A 22,092-nucleotide genomic window follows, 5' to 3' on the forward strand; every position below is an offset into this window, starting at 1 on the left:
ATGTGACCCAGGGTTTGACGCGTTAGCACACAAGCCCTGACAGAACTAGATTTAAATCCCAAACTGTAACAGGGTCTTTTGCTGGAGGAAAAACTTTTGTTAAACCTTTCATAAATCTCTTCACCACTGGGTGAAAGAATACTGAGGATCCAAGTATCGGGGGAAGAGATGGCTGCTAAGGGTATTTGCAGAGAGCTTAATCAAAGCCCTAATTTGTTACGGTGTAATAAGTAGTCCTGAATAGTAAGAATCTGAGATTTTGATGGTGACAGATGTTGTAGCGCCAATTTGAAAAATATCTTTGCTTTTACTGGGTATGTAAACCTGGTAGAATACTTTCTACTGTGTTTTAGTTCTGCATGTCAGAGTAACATCTCCCCCACACCCTGAGGAAGTTAACCATTCAGCATCCATGCCGCCAGATGAAGCCTCGCAAGATTCTGAGAGATCAGATCCAAAATTAGAGGCAAGGTTATGGGTGGTCACATCAAGAGGCTCTGAAGGTCTGCCTCAGGTGCGCTGAGGTAGGCTGCTACGACAGTTAGGCACTTTGTGAATACCTTGGGAGCTGCGGATAGTCCAAATGGTAGAACCCTGTATTGTCAATAATGGTTTCCTACCATCAACCTCAGAAAGTGCCTGTGGACCAGATGGATTGTGATGTGAATGCAGAGATTCTCACATAATCACTGACTCTAGTAGCTAGGGATTTATGAAAAAAACAGCAAGTAGTGAGAAACTTGTGATAAAAATCATGTGAGATGGCAACACTGTTAAGCTCTTTAAAGCTTAATGTAGCTTTCAAGAAACACAAGGAAAACTGATTTCAGTATGTCAGGATATGCTGAATAAAACATTAAATTAATTTACTTGACATACCAGAGTCCTTTTCTTTATAGTAAAAGCTGAACTAAACTATCAAATTTCACTGTCAGAGTGAAATTTAATATTTTAGCAATTTCTTGAAAGATTATATAAATTCATAAGTGATATTTCACATGCAGCCCTTTCATGATGCAAATTATGAAACATGATCTCAGGACAAGTTTATTATACATGTATGATATAAAATGTGTCCACTTCTACCACTTCAATCAACGTTTGACAGTGAAGAGACTATTTGGATTGTGGTGCATCTCTGTCCCAAGTATTATTACTAAATATAAATATTTAAATATAAACAAGTGTCCAAGACCCACAAGGAGTTTTAAAAAATTACCCCATCTAACAGGAATGGTGTGAGAAATAAGGCAATTTAAACAGCTAATACAGCCTCTGTGATGGGAGGGAAACAATGCCATGAAGTATACAGCTGAGAGATTCTGGGACTACATATTGTTTTATTTAATACTAGGTAAAAAGTGACTTTTTGGAAAGTGCCTATAATGTCATCCCTAACATCTGTAGCTGAGGAAGTATGAGATAGTTACCCAGGATTCTCAATGTCCAGTTACACATTGCTATGGAGGATGGTAACTGTGGACATGCCAATGTGACTGAAATATAATTGTGATGAAGTTTGTAAGTAAGTGGATTCACCAACCCACATTAGGTTCAGTTGTTTGGCATGGCTGGAATTAATGTGGTGGAAAGCTATTGTTCAGATAGCACCACTCACTGCCAATTCTAGATGGGTTTCTGAGTGACAAGTATCAGGGATGGATGGATACAGTGTTATAAACAGCCTTTGACTAACTGCATTTGGTGCCCAACTTAAAAACAGCTGCAAACCCTAATGTAACTAGACTACAAGACAAGATTCACTGGCTGTTTAAATATAAAAGAAATCCTTCCTAAGTTTTTCCAAGTTATATTATTTCACTGCTTTTTGCAAAATAACCTTTCAGCAGTTAATGGCAGTGATACTACTTCATATCCATAGACCACCATAATTTGCCAGTCTTGCCTAACTGGAAGAAAAATACCTGTTTCTTTGCAATTGTTTCTTGCAATTTACTTAAGATACTGTACCAGAGAGACCTCAATATTGATGGAAAATCATATTAAATTATAATTTTTTGATGATAGGTCATTACAAACTTGTCTGCATCTTTACTGACTAATAAGACATAGCTACAAGCAGGTTATAGCCACAATACGTGAAAATAATAATATATAACTAGCTAAACTTAATATGTCACAAAATGTTCAGTCTAATCAAAGAAATTCCATGAGGTTTCTGTTTGTCTCCCAACGACAAGCAAATTCCAGGAAGATAACTCCTTAACCATGAACCCATGTTTATTACCCCTAAGAGTTTATACTATGAAAAACCTCGGCTACTCTTTAAACCACCAGGAAAAAACATTTGTAGTTGGAATATTTTAAACCTTTCTTTATTTCTTAAATGTTTTTGAGATGCATACTTGCAAATACGTTAACCAAATGCTAAGCTCCTAATATCATTGCTACATAAATGGTAAAATGCTTTATGTACCAAGATGGACCTTGCTAACTAATCACTAATGTAAGAAGCTATTAAAGTATATGGTATTTATATTCAGGGGGAAAATAATTAATTAATGGCAGTACTCAAGGAATTCTCACACCCAATTCAAGAAGACAAGAATCATCATCTTTCTAAAAATTGTCACATAGAATCAACAACTTCATTAATAACTGTTTAAGCCAAAGACTTTGTTTTGAGAACAACAACAAAACAAAAACAAAAAAAACTTTTCTATAAAAACAGGAAGACTTTCTGGAAACAATTTCATTTCTTGCTGAACTCCAATACCTTTATACATTAACAAACTACATAGTCATAAGATGAAGAGGCCTTCTAAGGACAAACCATGGAAGTAATCAAACAGTGAAGGGGTGACAGCAACCAACTTTGAATCTAAATAAATCTGAAAGAGATGTTTTCCTATAATTTTATGAAAATAGGAAGAAGGGTATAAAACACACCCTCTGCTACCCTGCTCAAACATGGTACTCAATATAATTCATTCTGCCCATCTCTACAAGCAAGCTACCACAGACAGCCACGAAAGAGAAGACTCAAGAAGAAACAACCACATCTCACCAAGATTTCAGCATGGTTTGGTGAGAGAACATTAACTAAAACATTGCCAAGTGATTAGATTTAAGAAACTCTTAATGATTTTATTGGGATGTAAAAATGCTGCTGTAACTTAAAATATTAACAGTTTTTCCTGTTAATTACAAGATGGTTAAACCATGTATTCTCAAAGAGGGGACAGGGACTAAACATTGGTAAACAGAAGAATAGTGGATTTAAGATTGCGGATATTTGTAACTGGTCTATTTCAAGACAGCTCCTTTCATGGCTTTTTCTAAATAGCTAATTTACATATTTTTTGTTGATTTCCGAGGATTTAACTTAGATTGTTTACTATCACCATCTATAAAACTGACTGGTTTTTATTAATAACTGAACAAGTCCCACTTGCCCTCAAACAAATTGTTTTGCTCATACATAAACAGTTTTAGTATCTAATAAGATACTAAGAGTAAACTTACTGTAATTTTGGGAAACAATATAATTTTGTCTTAATTTAAGAGAAAAATGCTCCCCAGAGGCGGTTTACTCTCGAGGGTTTAATTTCTTTTAAAAGCTCTCCACACAGACACAGCCCTGGTCTACACTACGAGTTTAGGTTGGTTGAATTTAACAGCGTTGCATCAATTTAACCCGGCACCCATCCACACAACTAAGCCTTTTTTTTTTTTTTTTTTGGACTTAAAGGGCTCTTAAAATCAATTTCTGTACTCCTCCCCTGACAAAGGGATTAGCGCTGAAATCGACATCGCCGGGTCGAATTTGGGGTAGTGTGGATGCAATTCGACAGTACTGGCCTCCAGGAGCTATCCCAGAGTGCTCCATTATGACTGCTCTGGACAGCACTTTGAACTCAGATGCACTAGCCAGTTACACAGGAAAAGCCCTGGGAACTTTCGAATTTCATTTCCTATTTGGCCAGCGTGGCGAACTCAGCAGCACTGGTGACCATGCAGTCCCCCCAGAATGTGTCTACGTTCCCCCTATCATCTCCGTCCCTGAGGTTATCGCAGATTAGAAGGCAAAAAAACTGCACTCGCGATTACATGTTTTCCAAGCTCATGCAGTCCTCCCGCACTGATAGGGCAGAGCGTAACGCATGGAGGCATTCAGTGGCAGAGGCCAGGAAAGAATTGCTGTGGTTGCTTAACAGCAAAAGTATTATGCCTCGCTAGCGATCCTGCCTGAGCCAGGTCGCTGTGTCAGCCTTGGGCGGGGGCATGACCGCTTTGTGAGCAGGAAAGCCATAGATATAGACATTGCATTAGGTAGTTTCTGTAGCTAGAGAAAACATTCCTGTGCATTCGGCAAAGTCTGCAGCAAAAGAAGAGAAGCCCCTGTAGTGTAGTGGTTATCACGTTCACCTAACACACAAAACATCACCAGTTCGAAACCGGGCAGAAACAGGTCACTGTTCCTTTTTCTGATTACCCTCCTGCATTTTTAGTCTTAGAACAGACCGCACTGTTAAATTTTACTTTGAATTATATCAATTATGAGTTAAATAATATGGAAGCGCTCTCTCGTCCCGGTTCCTTATCCTTTCAGCTGCTCTGATAAATTAACATTTTTGTTAGGGTGGGGGGGAAATTTTCATGATGCCTTTTATAGGGACTAATGCTATCTAGGACTCTGAAATAACATTAATGTGGACCATAGAGTGCAATCCTTCGTTCTGTATTTGTCATTCCACAAGTTGAACTGCTCCTTACTACTGTCCAGGCTTCATGAGCCATGGGAGCAAGGGGCAGGCTGGGGTAGGTGCGACCGCGCAGGAATGCCGACTGGGAGAGCAGGTCCGGTGGATAGGACCCTGGAAAAAAGGCACGAAACGATTGTCTGGCGTTGCTGGAGGCGGTGCCTGAAGCAACAGCAACACACAGACCCTTATGCCCCTCCTCCCCCAGCTTCTGGCCGCTTCCCAGAGCTGCGCGGGGGCAGGGCAGGGCAGGGCAGGGCAGGGAGCCTGCCCTGCCCCCAGTGCGCGCCGGGCCAGAGCCTGCTCCCTGAACCCCTCCTGCAGCCGACTCCTGCCCTGAACCCTTTGCTGCACCCCTCTTGCACCCCAACCCCCAGTCCTGAGCCCCCTGCTGCACCCCTCTCCTGCACCCCAATCCCCTGCCACACCCCACACCCCTCCTGCACCCAACCCCCTGCCCTGAGCCCCCTGCCGCACCCTACACCCCGACCCCCTGCCCTGAACTCCCTGTTGTACCCCAACCCTCTGCCTGAGCCCCCTGCCGCATCCCGCACCCCAACCTCCTCCTGCACCCCTCACCCCTCCTGCACCTCACACCCCAACTCCCTGCCCTGAGCCCCCACCACACCCCACACCCTTCCTGTACCCCCTGGGGGCAGGGAGGGGTGGAGTTGGGGTGGGGATTTCGGGGAAGGGGTGCGAAGAGGCGGGGCAGGGGCAGGGCCTCATGGAAGGGGTGGAGTGGGGGGGGGAGGTGTCAGTAATGCGGCCCTTCGGCCAATGTACTAGTCCTCATGTAGCCCTCATGTTCATTTGAGTTTGAGATCCCTGATCTATAGTAAAAGAGAATAAATAACCCCCAATATTGTGCGGGAGTCATTAGTTTAACAGCATCAGTTTTACTTTCAAAAATAGAAGATATCTTATCTTGCACTTCTACTTACTCATCTTTGTCCAAAGTTTCCAGGTTATATGCCAACTGTTCAAAATAGTAAACCATCTGAAAACACTGCTCTAATTAATGCATGGCGAGGGATATAAAAAAAATGAATCAAAGGCTAATTTCAATAACAGAGCATAAACTCACTAGCTGCACAGTATGATGCATTCTGTATTTCTCTTCACTCTGATGGCGCTGCTGGAACTTTTCATTATGCTTTGCAATACAGATCTCCTGTAGAGAGAAAATATTATCTATAAAATATACATTCCAAATATCAACTTATAAAGGCATACTGTAATATTTTACATTAAAAAGTAAAATTGTTTAAGCAGTCATCATCTAATAATCTAATTTAACTTTTGAATAAAAACACAAAACCTAAACAACTGTGTTAACACTGTTGTTGACTACCAGAGCATATATAGGTAGCAGCTACTAGCCAAGTCTAAAACCATTACAGATGTAGCACAACTCATGGACTTTTCAAAAAGTTGAGAGTGCACAACTGCTCATGCAACTCCATTTTAATTGACGTGAGCAATGACTGCTAGCATTCAAGCAAAATTAGATAATTATGTATTCAGCTAGACAACTGGCAACTCGCAAGTGCAAATTCCTAATTTCCATGTGTAATTGGTGACGGCACACACAAACGTGGATGCTATTGTATCTACATTTCTGCACCTGCACCTTATTTTCCAAGAGTCATTTCTGACATGTCTAATTTAAAGAACTGATGAAAAAATGGCTCTTTAGCCATTACACTTACTGTGTTACATTACACACACACACACACACACACACACACACACACACACACACACAGAGTTACTTCACATTAATTACAGGAAGTTCTCACAATATTGTAAACTTAGCCAAACTCCAGTTGGATTATGCCCCTCCCTAAGGGGGAAGAGTCACTAAGGATGCTCATCCATTACAGACAAGCCAAGTAGACAAGCCTGAACCATCACAGGCATCATCAAAGATAGTTGATTTGACCTCAGCCATCAATCAACAGACACCTACAGTGGTGTTAGGAAGGCTCAATTAAGTCAAGAAAACAAAGAAATCAAAATGTCTAATGGAGACCAAAAATACGGCAGAAGCCTAACACTAACTCTTGAACTTTAAGAAGAAAGGAAAATCCTTTACAATAGAAATAAAAAAGGGAAAAATGCTACATTCTCCTCAAAGAGGACCAGTGGGGATAGTGGTGGGCACAGAGGTAGGCAGAGTTTGTGTCCAGCCTCAACTGGCAATGTTATCTGAAAAATTTCAAAGAGCAGACACCCACCTGGAAATACATGCAGGCAATACTCAAAGAAGAATGTAGGTTTATAATGGAATACCCTTCTCAATTTTAGCCATAGCAGTTTCTATTGGTATATACTAACACTTTAAATTTTTAATCATTTCATTGGTCATGAAATGCCTGATTAATAGGACTGGAAACTTGAATCCTCTATTTATCCATAAAATAAAGGCACTAGGCAGCAAAAGCTTCCTATAAACTAAACTTTGCAGACAACAACAATAAATTTAGAATGTGATAAATGACTTTCAGAAGCTGAGACTTTTTTAATGTTAGTTAATCTCTGTTTTGTTCTCTCTCAAACCTATTACCTTGGTTAAAAGATTATTGTAACTTTTGGGGCAAGGTACTGCATTTCTAAGCTAATATAGTTTAAGTTGTGACTAGTACGATGAGGAGAAAAGAGAAATCAGAGAAAGAAAATGACAAAGGTTACTATACTTACAGATAATTTCTCAGACAAATGCACCAAAAAAGGCGTTTCACTTAAGAGCTGACAATCAAAACAATTTGAAACAACAAAAATGAAAGACGTTTCTAATGAGTCAGGCAAGTAAACAATTAGCATAAAACCTATAGTGAACTCACTTTCTAGTGATCAAGAAATGACCCATTCTAATATTTTAGACTCTATTTCTTTATATCTAAATAAAAACTCTGATTTGGAACTATTAAAATAAGACCTTTTAAATTTGAGATGCTCATTAGAATGTTGCTCTGATGTTACTTGAGCAGGTCTGAATTTACAAATTATCCACTTCCGTTTAATAACTTTTAAAATTGGGGTAAACTTAAATAAAGCCCTGAAGAGAGAGAGAGAGAGAGAAATTCAAGGTCTAAGATAAAAGACACAAACATGAAAAGATGACTAAATGTTCAGCCTTTATTTTTAGTACAGTTGCCCTTTCTTTGGTTGTAAGAAGTGCTGATTATATGCTAATTAAAATAGGAATGCTTAAAGTTAAGATGAGAAAATAAAGGATGGTATCAATGTAAGAAATCAAAGTCTTTGTTTCGATGCTCTTTAATTTAGAAATTAGATATTCGGAAGATCATGCAGACTTAGCTAAAGATGCAGGCTATTTGCATTTTACGGTTTTGTTTCAAAAAGCATACGGGAATAGCTCCAAAGAGCAGGCTTTTTTTTTTTTTTTTTTTTTTTTAATGGATTCTATAGTAACAGGTTCTCTCTCTTTACATCACTGGGCTAATTTCTACAGTGATATCAAATTGTGCTTCTATTTCTTAAAAAAAAAAAAAACTTCAAGTTTACAAGTTATCTTCACTTTTTCTAACAAAAATCTGGTCAACCCTTTCAGCCTTTGACTTAATAAAACTACTTGATTAATACTAGCAAAAATGAACACATGTTGATTTTCTAACTTCCACTGTACTTTGCATTCATATTTAAATACAATGCATTAAAAAAAAATACTTGCATGGGTTTGTACTCTATAGCAACACTGTTATAGGCAGAGATGGCCACACTACCTATACTTAAGTTTGCCTAACACTTTCCATTAAAAGATCCAGTTTTCAGTTGCTTATAACTTTGCCAAATTTTAACAGTGAGTATAATTAACCAGTTTACCAAGAGTTGTGGTAAATTCTACATCTCTGGAAATTTTTAAATCAAGATTGGATTTTTCTTAAAGACCTGCTTTAGCTCAAAATAAATTATTCTGCGGAAGTTTTATTGCCTGTGTTATACAGGAGGTCAGAGTAGATGATCACAACTGAACGTTATTTTTATTATTGAGCCTGCAATAAAAACCTACATAAATAAATTAATTTGGACATGTATGTGTGCATATTTATTTATTTTTCTTAAAGTTAATTAAGTATTTTAGGAAAAATTGTCAGAGGTGTGGTCACCAGCAAGAATTGGTGGCCGCACTCCAAGACCACCAAAAATTTCTTGTGAGGCCTCGATCTAAAGCACTCACACATTGGAGCTGGGACTTCATATTTGACGGGGGTGGGGGGGAGGGGAGGAGGGAGGCAATGGCGGGAGTGGAGGGAGGGGAGATCACTCTGGGAACAGAGAGATCTTTGCCTGTCATCATGAAAATCCACCCAAAATCTGGCCAAGTTATAAGCCTCTGAACATCACCTTTTGTAGGTGCTCAGTAGAGGTTAAGGGGCATTTACAAAACTTTTTAAATATTTCACCTCCACTAAGCATGCTCCTCCCCCATAGAGCACTGTGTCAGCCAAACTGAGCAAGGCCTTTCCTGTAATTGTTCCTCCCAACTGCCAGGGTTCCCTGGACACTAGAACAGAGTATGGCGGCCGTGTCTTCTTTGATCTCAAACATTCCACTTGCTGGAATCCAGGTAGTATGGAGGAGAAGAAAATATCCTGAGGAAGAAGAGGGAAAGAGGCTGGGAGAGAGGCTTGATTTGCAGAAGTGTTAAGCACTGAACTGCAACTGAGGTCAATGGGCACTCTGCTTCAAGCATATAAAATGCTATCTGATGCCAAATACTCTCAAAAAAATCAAGTTCTAGAGTCTAAAACTGAGCACTCAAAATTAGTGGACAACGGTCAATTTTGTCCTTATTCTCTGTGCCTCAGTTCCCCAGATTTAAAATCATATGCCCTCACAGGTGTATGAAGAAAAAATGACCAATGTTCATGAAGCACTCCAAATACTAAAGTGATGAGTGTGATGAGGAAAAAAGTCCATGAGAAATTAAAAATTTGTCATTCAATGCAAGATTTGGATAGTGTGCAGCAAATAATGCTTGAAGCCATAAGGATAAAAAGTAATATTGACTAACTATCCATTCAGTGAGAACCGTCCATCCCATGCACTGAATGAGGCAGAGGTCCTGTGAAAAAATTATGTGATCTTGTAGTTAAAGACAGTATTATAATACACACACATAAGGGATCCAAATTAAGGTTGCAAAAGCATCCTTAATTCTGGCATTTCCAAACTTCTGAGTTCTTGACTTTGCAACTTTAATGTTCTTTTAAACAGTTTTTTGGGTTTTTTTTAGATATATATAATCTAATCTATCAGGATTGAGGGCCATCTGTTAAGAGTTGTGCAAACAATGATATTGTTACTTCCCAGGAGAGTTTGAAATCTTTGATCCAGTTTGTGATATTCTTACTGAATAGCACCTTACTCTACAAAAATCTCACTTACTTTATCAGGACTCATTGGGGAGGTGAGGCACTATCTTAGTGGAAATGTATAGTTTCCTCTTGCACTAGTGGTTTTTCACTGATCGTGTGGAAATCCAAGCAGGACTATGACGGGGGATAGGAAATCATTACTCCTGGTGCCTAAGACAGCTTCATTGGCCAACTGTTTTCTCAGCCTGCCTATGATAAGGAATAAGTTCCCCGAGCAAGGAATATTTCAGGATCTTCACAGCTGTTCACTTGTTCAGGATGTGCTCCCAGAAGGTCATTTTCACACTTTCAGGCTCTCTCTTTCTAATGGCCTCCCCTCTTGATTTTTCTCTTATAAATCCAACTCCCTAGTACAATGGCTGTTTGTTTCAGACAATAAAAAAGAGGTTACTCACTTTGTGCAGTAACTGCAGTTCTTCAAGAGGTTGTGTCCCTATGGGTGCGCCACTTCAGCTGCTCATGTGCCTCTTGAGCCTTTGATTGGAGATTTTCACTTAGTGTCTACTAAGCCCACAAAAGCGCTTAATACCACCTCATGCCAGATACTGAGACTATATACGGACATGCAGGCAAAGCACCCTCAGTTCCTTTCCCACCCAAATGTCCCCTAAGGAATAATCCAAAGCAGAAGGCAAGGAGGCTGGGTAGTGGAGCACCCATAGTGACATCTCAAAAAACAATGGTTACTGCACAAAGTGAGTAACCTCTTTTTCTTGTCTGAGTAGCATCCTTATGGGTGCTCCACTTCAGGCGATTTCTGAGCAGTATGGAGGAGGGGGTTTCAGAATAGAGTCCAGAACTGAAGATAGTACTGCAGAACCAAGTGCCGCAGCAGATCTGACAACATGAATCAGGGCACAATGTTTCAAAAACATACGTATTGAAGCCCACATAGCAGCCCTATATATTTTAGATACTGGTACATTCTTCAGTAATGCCACAGATGTTGCCTGAGGGGACTGGGGGGGAGAAAGTGATAATACATCGAGGCATCCATCTTGATAGTCTGAGTAGAGATTGAGAACCCCATGAAGCTATCCGCAAAGGAAATGAAGAGCTTACGTGACTTCCTAAATTACTTGGTCATATCCAAATAGAAGGATAATACCCTGCTAACACCCAGGATATGTAAACAGGATTCCTGTAGTGAACTATGTGGCTTCAGGAAAAATACTTGTATATGAATGGGTTGATTAAGATGGAACTTAAATAGAATCTTAGGTAAGAATTTAGGGTGTGGATGTAAGGAGAATGTGCCCTTAAAGAACACCATAAAGAGGGGGTGGGAGAAATCTGCCTTCATGGCTCCAATCTCTCTGACCCTATGGGCCAACGTGATAGCTGCTAAGAAGGCCATCTTCACAGATAAATGCAACAGAGAACAGGTTACTAGTGTTCGAATGGAGGTCTCATAAGATAACCTAGTACCAGGTTGAGGTCCCAGGTCAAGGTAGGTTCCTAATCTGTGGACATTTCTAATCTGTCCCCAAACACTTAGTAAACCTAGACTATTCTGGGTGAGCAAATATGGAGAATCCTTCTACCAGAGAATGAAAGGCTGATATTGCGGCCAAATGGACCTTAACTGAACTAACTCATAACCCTGATTTCTTTAGATCCAATAGATAATCCAAGATGACAAAGGGCACCGATGCAGGCAGGAGGCAGCAATGACAACACCAGTGGAAGAATCTCTTCCATTTCTGCAGGTAAGTAGTACAGGTTGATCTCTTTCTACTACTCAGTAACACCTCTTGTACTTACTGAGAGAGCAGGACGATTCTAGGTCCGTGAACCATCGAGGAGTCATGCCTTGAGGTGGGGAACCACTAGGTTGGGATGAAGCACGACCCACAACCTGTAACAGGAGATGAGGAACAGTTGGGAACTTGAATGACGGTTGGACATATAGGTGAAGCAGGTAAGCATACCAAGCTTGTTTTGGCCATGTTGGCACTATAAGGATAACTCTCTCTGGCCTTGTTCATCACCCTTAGTACCAGTGGTGTTGGAGGAAATGCATTGAACACACCCTTCTTCCAAAAAAAGCATCTCCCAAGGAGTCATGGCCCAGATGCCTGCTTGAGCAGAAAAGAAGACACTGCCTGTTCCTGGAGGAGGTATTGACATCCATCTCTGGCAGTCCCTATTTTAGGAATATACTGTGGAGAACTTGATTGTCCCATTCGTAATCCTGTGAAAAGTGTCTGCTGAGGACATTAACTGTGGCATTCTGAATATGTGGGGAGGCAGAGTGCTAAAATTTGGATCTGATGAGCTACACACCAGTTCCAGAGTTTCATGCCTTTGGCACACAGGGAGGGGAATCTTGCCTCTCCCTGCTTGTTGATATAGAGTATACAGGATATATTGTCCATCATGACCCTGATTCATTTGCTCCGATGAGGGGTAAGAAATGAAGGCAAGTGTTCCTGACAGCCCTGAGCTCCAGCAGACTGATGTGAAGATTGATTTCTTGAGTTGTCCATTTGCCCTGAGTCATGAAGGTGTTGAGGTGGGTTCCCCATCCCAACAGTGATGCATCTGTTGTTAAAGTCATTTATAGGGTTGGGCAACAGAAAGGAACGCCCTGCACAGATGTTGAGTTGATCCTTTCACCAGTCTAAGGAGTTCCTCACTTGTAGACGAACTGTCACCTTTCTGTCCAAGATGTGTCTGACTGAAGAATAGGTCATTCTGAACCAACCCTAGAAGCAGCAAAGATGTAGCCTTGCATGATTGGTCACAAAGATGCAAGCTGCTATGTGTCCCAGAAACTGAAGACAGTTTTTTATTGTGGTTTGAGGGCTCCCCTGAATTGCCTGTACCAGACCTGACAAGATTATGAATCTAAGAGATGGTATGCTCTGGCTGTCAACAAATCCAAATATGTCCCTACAAACTGTATCTTCCATACAGGAGTTAATGGGGACTTTTTTACATTCAGCTGCAGACTCAACTCCTGGAACAGGCAAGGACCTTCTGGGTGGAAGATAGCACCACTTCATAGGAGCAGCCCTTGAGTAGCCAGTCATCGAAGTACAGGACACTGCTTGTTGGATATAAACAACTGCTACTGCCAGGACTTTTGACAACACACTGGGGCCGAGGAAAGACCAAAGGGAAGCGCTCGAGATTAGAAATGATCCTGACCTATAGTGAAGTGTAGGTATTTCCTGTGTGATCGTTATAGCATTATATGGAAATAGACATCTTGTAGGTCGAGGGCCGAAAACCAATCCCCTTTCTCCAGTGAGTGAATTTCAGCTGCCAGAGTCACCATCCTGAACTTTTGAGACCTTCTGAACTTGTTTTAGAAGTCTTGGATCTAAGATTGGTCTCCACTCTCCGTCCTCCTTTGGCACAAGGAAATACTTCAAGTAAAATCCCTTACCATTCTAAGTTTCCTCTAAGCTGCCGCAGCTGCCCAGCAGGCTATCAAGTGCAATGCACTTCAGGTGCCCCTCCCCCTCTGCCATGCTGCTCCTGCCTTCTGACTTGGAGCTGCTCCCAGGAGCCTCCTGCTTGCTATGCAGAACGGGGCGGGGGGAGGGAGGGAAGAGATGAGGTGTGCTGTTAGAGTGTCCCCCTCCCCCCCCAACCCCTCTCCACAGAGCGGGGGGAACGTGACAGGGCTCAGGAGTGGGATGGCGGGAGCTTGTTGGTGGCTGCTGCTGCGGCTGCTTTGAGTGCCGATCTACTTAAAAGGGCAACATACTTAAAGCGGCAACGCGTCTCTGTCTCACACACAGTGTACGTCTCAGTCTTTCACATTCACCTCCCAACATATACTTGTATTATTATTGTTATTTCTTGACACTTCCTGCAATACACATATATTCTCTGTAATTTTATTCTTTCAACGTGCTATTGTTTGAGTTTTTTGACTGGTCTATGCATTTCATAATTTTTATTTCTCTCTTACGATTAAATTTAATTCTTTGAGTAGTGAGTTCTAAAATGCCTAACCCGTCCTGGCTGAAGAATTATCTGTATGGTAACTTTTTTAAAATGTATATTATATCTATGTTTTTTGTTTCTACTGGTGGCGCACATCCGCACATTACCTCAATAATTTGATGCACATAAAATTCATTCCACGCATGGATGGGAAAAATTAAAGGGAACATTGTTGCCCTTGTGAGGCAGAGGAACCAGCTATGTTGCTCCTAATCGAAGGAGAGAGTTCACTTCTTGTCTCAATAAAAACTCAGAGAGGGGTCCCTGAATGACAGGGAAGGGGGGATGAAGTGAAGAGAGTGATGTAAAATGGATGGTATAACTCAATGTTATGACCTCTAGGACCCACTTGTCTGTAGTGGGTCATCTGTAGTGATCCACCACCAAGCATGTTGGAAATAGGCAAGGTGATCTCCAAAAGGGGGAAGGTGGGCTCATGGGCGCAGCTGTAAATCCAGATGTGCAGGAGGATTTGAACCATCAACTAATCCATTAAAACTGTTGCTTCAAGATGGCTGGGTCATCGTTGAGGATGATCGTGCGGCCCTCTTTCTCTGAAATCTACGTCTCTTTCTAGCGGGGGGTATGGTGGATCTATGGAACCTTGAACACTGAATGGGATGTGATCTCTGGGCAGTTTGCTATCTACTAAACTTTTTCTTATTTGTAGGTGTATGTATACCCAGGGATCATAAAACAGCCCTAGAGTCCTTTAGCGTGCACAAGGAGTCACCCGTGGTTTCCAAGAACAGTTTACAACCGAAGGCAAGATCCCCCCACAGCGGTCTGTACTTTCCTCAGAAACCCCATTATATGGAGCCATGATGCCCTGCTCATAACCACAGCTGTGGAGATGGACCTGGCAGCAGTGTCTGCAGCACACCAACATGCTTGACAGGCAGTTATGGCCACCAAGTGGCCCTCAGATGATGGACTAGAATTGCTCCCTATGTTCTTGTGGCAGAAGTTCAATAAAAACTGTGAATCTGTTATAATGTGTAAAATTATATTTGGCCATGACCACCTGACAATTCGCGATCCTGAAATGCACGGTTGCTGACAAAGAGGCCTTTCACCCAAAGAGATCCTGCCTTTTCTGGTCCTTATTATATGGCGTAGACCTAGAGAAGTGCTCCCTGCTCCACTTATTTAACACATCCAACATCTGGGAGTTAGGTGGCGGATGGGAGAACAAGAAGTCAGAAACCATAGGGGGAACATAATACTTCTTATCTGCCTATTTCCACATGGGTGGAACAGCAGCTAATGTCTGCCACCAGTCTTAGCCAGATCTACAAGTGCCACAGTGATGGGTAACATCACCCTGGAGGGGTTACTGACTACAAGATATCCAACAGTTTGTGCTGTGACTCACTGACCTCTTCAAGAGGAATTTGTCAGCTACCTTCCTTGTGAGGGTATGAAGACCTTTATGAGGTCTTGAAATTGTCAAAAATCATCAGCCATGGATGGTGGCAGAGGCATAACCAGGTGTTGGAGGGGTGACCTCCTTATCTACCCTAGCTTCTTGAACCTCAAACATCTGCTATGGGAGAGCTGGCTGGGGAGGAGAGGGCTGTACAACTCTGGCCTTCCTCTGAAGAGTACCAGTGGTCTGGCAAATTGTTGATAGGCAGCCCAGAGATCCAAGTATGGACATTGGGGGTGAGAGGGCATACGGAAGTGGGAGTGGCATGAGGGGCCACCTTCATAATGACCCCAATTTTCCTTAAGTCTTTCAGAGAATGGGATGCTGAAGAGATATGTTGGAGAGGCCTGAACAGAAATAGAGGAGACCAACTGAAAGTCTCTTCTTCTCCTCCATCTGATCCAAAGAGAGAGCACCCACCAAAAGTGATGGAGAATCCTGCAGTACTGGAGGACAGTAGTCTGTAGATCAGGGTCTCAGTACCAAGAGATGATTAGTACCCATGAGGAGCGGGGACTCTGGTTGTTATTGAGAGGTCCTTAGTATATCTTAATTCCTGTGCTATCAAGTAGGGCATCGGTACCGACACAGTAGCCAAAGCCAATGGTGGGTGGCACCACTGCTTGCTTGGTGCCAAGAATGCTGCATGCATGGGTACCAATGGCGGGGCTGAACACACAGGTACCGAAAGCTGGATGAACTCGAGATCACCAGCCCCGAGTGTCTATGCTTGCCCTCCTGGCTGGTAGAGGGTACCAAGGCCCTATTGGAGATGTCTCTCTCCTTTGTGCTTGAGGTTTCAGAGACCGTAGATCTCCCTGGGACCTGGACCTTTTCAGAGCTGTCTCCTTCAGGTGAAAGTCTAGACTCCTCTTTTTGGAAGTCTTCCCTTTCTTAGGGGAAGCCTGTGGCATATGCCATCTAACATACAGCTTGTTTTCTGTAGTTTCGGGGGGAGCGGCAGCATCTGCATAGGCCCTAAGGCGGGGTGGGCAAACTATGGCCTGCAGGCTGGATCCAGCCCGTCAGGGCTTTGGATCCGGCCCACGGAATTGCAACCTCCATGGTGCCGCAGGCCCCTGCGGCCCCTGGAGGAAAGGGGGCGGAGGGTTGCGTATGCTGCCCTTGCCTGTAGGCACCATCCCCTGCAACTCCCATTGGCAGGGAACCACGGCCAATGGGTGCTTCGGGGGAGATACCTACAAGCGAGGGCAGTGCACGGAGCCCTCTGCTCCCTCTTCCCCAGGGGCCGCAGTGCCGGCCACTTCCGGGAGCAGAGTGGGACCTGCCCTGGCCCCAGTGCGTGCCGCTGCTACCCAGGAGCCACTCCAGGTAAGATAGTGGTGACTGAAAAGCAGACAGTACCAAAAAAAAAAAAAAAAAGTTAGCTGGTATAAAGTATAAAGATAACTGCTTGGTGACTGTATTAACTCTTCAGCTGGTTTTCAAATTTAGTACACAGCAATGGATGAAAAAAATCAAGACTATCTCTAGTACTGTGATGTTTTATATGATGTTTTACTTTCAATAATATATTCACTCATAAATAATGTATGTTCATATAATTGCATGGGCTTTAAGGGAACTACAAACAAGTCATTCAGAGAAATGTGCGTTTACCAAAATTTAACATATGATTTGAAAATGTAATCCATATTTGCAACAATTCTGCGTACAAATCACAAGACAGATCATTAATATTAAAGAGATAATCCATACCGTAACTTAAATCTCTTCACATACTGATTACAAATTAAAGTTCCATGAAAAACTGTTGCTTCTCTACTCAAGTCTTTTGATTTTTTTTTAAATTGGGGGGAAAAACCCTAATTTTTCTTTAAAAGTCAATTTAATCTAATCTGGGAACCGAACCCCTGAAATGCCCTAATTGTAACATTGCATGGTATCACTACAGGGCAGAGTTAAAGTTATTTCAGTGCTCTAAATAATGAATTTCCACACTTCTAAGGGGTCTGAAACCAAGCTGCCCAAAGAAAAGATAGAGGCCCCTATCAAAGCAGAGAAGATGACTGAGCAGCAGGTGAATGAAGACAGTGACCATCTTTGCTAAGGGCAGCTTGTGGTCTCCATCCCACTGGGAACAATCAGAGATGGAAGCCATTTTGAGAAGAGCATCTTAACTGTGGGCAGACATTTAATCCTGAGTTAAATAAGGACTGGAAATTGCTGAGCCATTACAAACACTGAATCTATCTCCCCTTGTAAGTATTCTCACACTTGCTTCTTATCAAACTGTCTGTACTGAGCTATCTTGATTATCACTTCAAAAGTTTTTTTCTCTTACTTAATTGGCCTCTCAGAGTTGGTAAGACAACTCCCACCTGTTCATGCTCTCTGTATGTGTGTATATATATCTCCTCAATATATGTTTCACTCTATATGCATCCGAAGAAGCGGGTTGTAGCCCACGAAAGCTTATGCTCTAATAAATTTGTTAGTCTCTAAGGTGCCACAAGTACTCCTGTTCTTTTTGAGGATACAGACTAACACGGCTGCTACCCTGAAACCTTTGATTATACTGGAAGTCTGAAGAGTCTGTTTTTCCATTATTAAGATTACTAGAGACCAAAAAAAGTATTAAGGACCCATTTTTAACAGACTGATTTATAAATTATCTAAAATTATGTGCTCAAAGTGTTGTAATTGTGGGGTACAGAACGAGGCTGAACTGTTGCAAAACTCTTCAGCCTTCACTGTGGAACTAAAATGGATACCTCCATAATTTTAAGGAGCATCAAAAACTTGGTATCTTATATCCCTTATACCAGAACACTTACGTGCAGCTACTGTTCCTGAAAAGACCCAGTTTATTGAGTGTTGAGTCTCCCTGTGTGGATTCCCATCCAAGACTGGATGCCTCTAGTTTTACTAAAAAGGGGAAGTCTCTGTTAGAGAAGAATTGTACAATTTAATATTACCTTTTTATTTCTGAGGTAAGCTTTCTTGGCTGAAATGCGTCCACGCCTTGCTTCCAGCTGGCGGATTTTCTGTTGCAACTTCTGCAGCTCCTCTCTTTGTAAGTGTACAGATGTCGCCATATCTTCTTTTTCAAGCATGGCTTCCATACTTTCATAAGTATCGTAATATACCACTTCATCTCTCTTCTCTGTTTATAAAATGTCAGCAATAAAAGAAGTCAAATCAGTGTATGTGATTGACATAAAACACTAAGTTGGTGGGTTCTGTTTTTTTGTTTAACATTGAACCCTGAATTAGACAATGTGCAAGAAGAGCTGGTCTTGACAAAAATAACAGTTGAGTGCCAACGTGTTAAAGGGGCACAACCTCCTAAGGCTCTACAGTTTAGCTAAAACATAAAAAGCCACATCAATTATGTACCTCCTGTTATTTTTATTGGCTCACACACCATTCTAAGAAACAATAACTGTAAGCATGAATTCGTGAAGGAAACATAACCCCATGTCACCACAGCACTACGCCCCTGACAGCGTTTGAACTTAACTAACATGAAGGGAGAGTTTATGCTGCACAGTCATCTCATGTGATCTCCACTGTAAAGTTCAAGCTATATGGCCACTTCCTAGAGTTTCTGTTGTGTGACTCTTATTCAGATATCTCATATATATACACACACACCATGAAAGAGAAATTAGACAACATGATGATCCCAAGATTTCGCCCATCAGAAGGTTTCTGGGCTCCTAGTCATGGCTTCTGCTCACTGGAGGCAGGGTGAGTACCTCTCCTAGGCTTACCTTGAAGACACCACACTTAAGAGGACAATGACATTATCAAAAGTTTTATCACAACCTATCATTTTTAAATTTGTATTTCACACTATAGTCTCTCTTGCCTACAGTGGCGCACTAATAAATTCAAATGCTGTAATGAGTGTAATTGTTAACATTTGACCTCTAATCTCTTATCAAGGGGGGGGGGGGGAAATAAATAAATAAATAAAAGGTGATGAATCCTTCACTGTGAATGTTTGGGTAAGGGAGACACAAAGGCCTTCTAAACCCCTCTATATCCTCTGCTGCAGGCAGATCAAAGGAAGCTACCAGGAGGGGAGTTCAATGCTGGTGGCTCAAACAGGAAGGACAGTGAACATTTAGCATTGACCTTACTGCCAGTTGCCCAGCCCTGAGCACCTAGAAACACTCTTCTTATTTCTCCTGCAGTCAGCCACCTCTCAGGAAAGCTGCTACTCTGGTTGCATACAACTCTAACTTCCTCCTACCCAGCTGTAGGATTCTTCTGGGGCAAGGGCTTCCCTCCTCCCTTCTATGAGGCTACCCATCTTAAAAGCAGTAGCCATTTACTGTGTTATATGCATGAAGCATCTTCTGCCTCCTGGTGCTGACTATATCCCCCTGCTAACAAACAGCAACTAAGGACAGAACTTCATAACTCTAAAATTAAAACAATGTACAAAAACCCCCACACTAGTCATTGAACCTAGCACTCACTCAGAGAAAAAAAAATCAACAAAAAAAATTTAGCCATACATGTCACTGGACCAACTTTATGAAAAATCAGACTGCAAAATTTCATGTTTGAATTACCTAAAACTGTATTTTCTTAAGCAGCTTTCAAAGAGAGAATCTGTGTGCAGGTTTCATTCTAAAATGAGGCAGAATCGTAAAACAGGATTTTACAAATGAACTGACAGACTCAATTACAGGGTGGATAAAAATCAATGATTTAAAAAAAAATTTTTAAATGGTTTGTTTTGTTTGTTTTTTGGTAAAATGCTTTTTGAGGAAAAAACCTATCTAAAGATAGTTTTAAATAAGATACGTTATAGCTCAAAGATATCTCATCGTGGAATAGAGATTATAAATTCTAATTCTATAGAATGAGACAATATATTCATGTAATGTTTAAGAAAAGTTTTGTAAATGAGTTCTAATAGTTTATGGATTAGGGACCCAATCTTACGGGGTTCCAGGAGTTTCATAGACTCATAACAGAGCAGATGTTGCAGGCAAATTGCTGGATAAAGTGTATGAAAGAGAAACTGAGCAGTGTGCAAAAGGTCTAGAGGGTAAAATTGCTAACCTGAGTCATGATGGGTGGAGCAATGTCCACAATGATCCTGCTGTATGTGCCTGTGTGACAACAGAAGAAGGGAATGTCTTCCTTACAGAAACAATCGATACATCAGGAAATGCACACCCAGCAGAATACTTACAAGAAGTAGCAGTAAAAGCTATTAAAAAAATCAAATGTCTAGTACACAGCTTGGTCACAGACAATGCTGCAAATGTATCCAAGATGAGAAGAAATTATTTAGAAGAGAGTCCCAAGCTAATATCATACGGTTACAGTGCTCATTTGATGCACCACCTAGCCAAAGCCTTCAGTGTTCCAGAAATAAAGGCTAATATTGTTGAAATTGCAAAATACTTCTGTAACAACCACTTTGCAGCAGCTGCTCTGAAAAAAGTGGGAAGAACCAAGCTAACTCTCCCACAAGACGTGCGATGGAACTCAGTAGTGGACTGTTTTGAGCACTATATCAAGAACTGGCCTAATCTGATGACAGTTTGTGAACAAAATTGTGAAAAAATAGATGGCACTGTCACAGCCAAAGTTCTCAACATTGGGCTTAAGAGAAATGTTGAACACATGCTGAGTACCCTGAAGCCTATTTCTGTAGCCTTGAACAAAATGCAGGGAAATAGCTGTTTTATTGCTGACACTGTTGAAATTTGGAAGGAACTGAGTGAGATCTTAAAGAGAGAAATATGCAATGACAGAGTTAAATTACAAGCATTAAAATACAAATGGGACAAGCACTATCTCCAGCTCATTTTCTTGCAAATATTCTCAATACTGAATTCTCAGTACCAGGGTCAAACCTTAACTACTGAAGAAGAAGAGCTGGCTATGACATGGACATCCAGCAATCATCCCTCCATAATGCCAACTATAATAAACTTCAGAGCTAAGGGTGAACCATTCAAGAAATATATGTTTGCTGCTGATGTTTTAAAGAAAGTCACACCAGTGAACTGGTGGAAGTCACTTAAGCACTTGGATTCAGAGACTGTTGAAGTGATAATCTCACTTTTAACACTAGTAACTTCTTCTGCCAGTGGAGAAAGAATATTGTCTTCCTTTGGATGAATCATTTCGAATTGAGAAATCATTTGGGACATGAAAAAAGCAGGAAAGCTTGTTTTTCTTTTCCAGATTATGAACAAACAGGAAAACGAAGGTGAAGATGACTGAGTTAGCTGCAGAAGCCAATATTTTAGGGTTACCATACGTCCGGTTTTTCCCGGACAAGTCCGGCTTTTCGGCACTCAAACCCCCGTCCGGGGGGAATTGCCAAAAAGCCGAACATGTCCGGGAAAATGCCGGCCAGGCACTTCCCCTCCCCTGACTCTTCGGCTCTGTTTAAGAGCCGAGCTGCCCGAGCGCTATGGGCTTCAGGCAGCTCCCTTGCCTCCGGACCCCAGCCGCCGGCCGGGCACTTCCCCTCCCGGGCTCCGGGGGCGCAGGGTCCGGAGGCATGGGGGCTGCCCGAAGCCGGTAGCGCTCGGGCAGCTCGGCTCTTAAACAGAGCCGAAGAGTCAGGGGAGGA

At 41.7% G+C, this 22,092-nt stretch overlaps 1 protein-coding gene and 1 long non-coding RNA gene across 2 annotated transcripts in view; one reads left to right on the forward strand and one right to left on the reverse strand.

The window, feature by feature from the left end:
* The window catches only part of JMY (junction mediating and regulatory protein, p53 cofactor), a 138,835-nt gene that overhangs the window by 24,001 nt on the left and 92,742 nt on the right, over positions 1–22,092 (reverse strand). Inside the window, exons 6-7 of the mRNA XM_034773142.1 lie at positions 18,458–18,645; positions 5,812–5,898 (exon numbers count right to left, since the gene is read on the reverse strand). Coding sequence (XP_034629033.1) covers positions 5,812–5,898; positions 18,458–18,645 — 275 coding nt within the window. The remainder of the gene's footprint in view (positions 1–5,811; positions 5,899–18,457; positions 18,646–22,092) is intronic.
* On the forward strand, positions 9,919–15,068 carry LOC117878732. The gene is made up of 3 exons (XR_004646066.1): positions 9,919–12,249; positions 13,077–13,294; positions 14,760–15,068. It is a non-coding gene; the product is annotated as an uncharacterized LOC117878732 (long non-coding RNA).

The sequence above is a fragment of the Trachemys scripta genome, chromosome 6 (assembly GCF_013100865.1).
Source record: "Trachemys scripta elegans isolate TJP31775 chromosome 6, CAS_Tse_1.0, whole genome shotgun sequence".
In the NCBI taxonomy this organism is placed as follows: Eukaryota; Metazoa; Chordata; order Testudines; family Emydidae; genus Trachemys; species Trachemys scripta.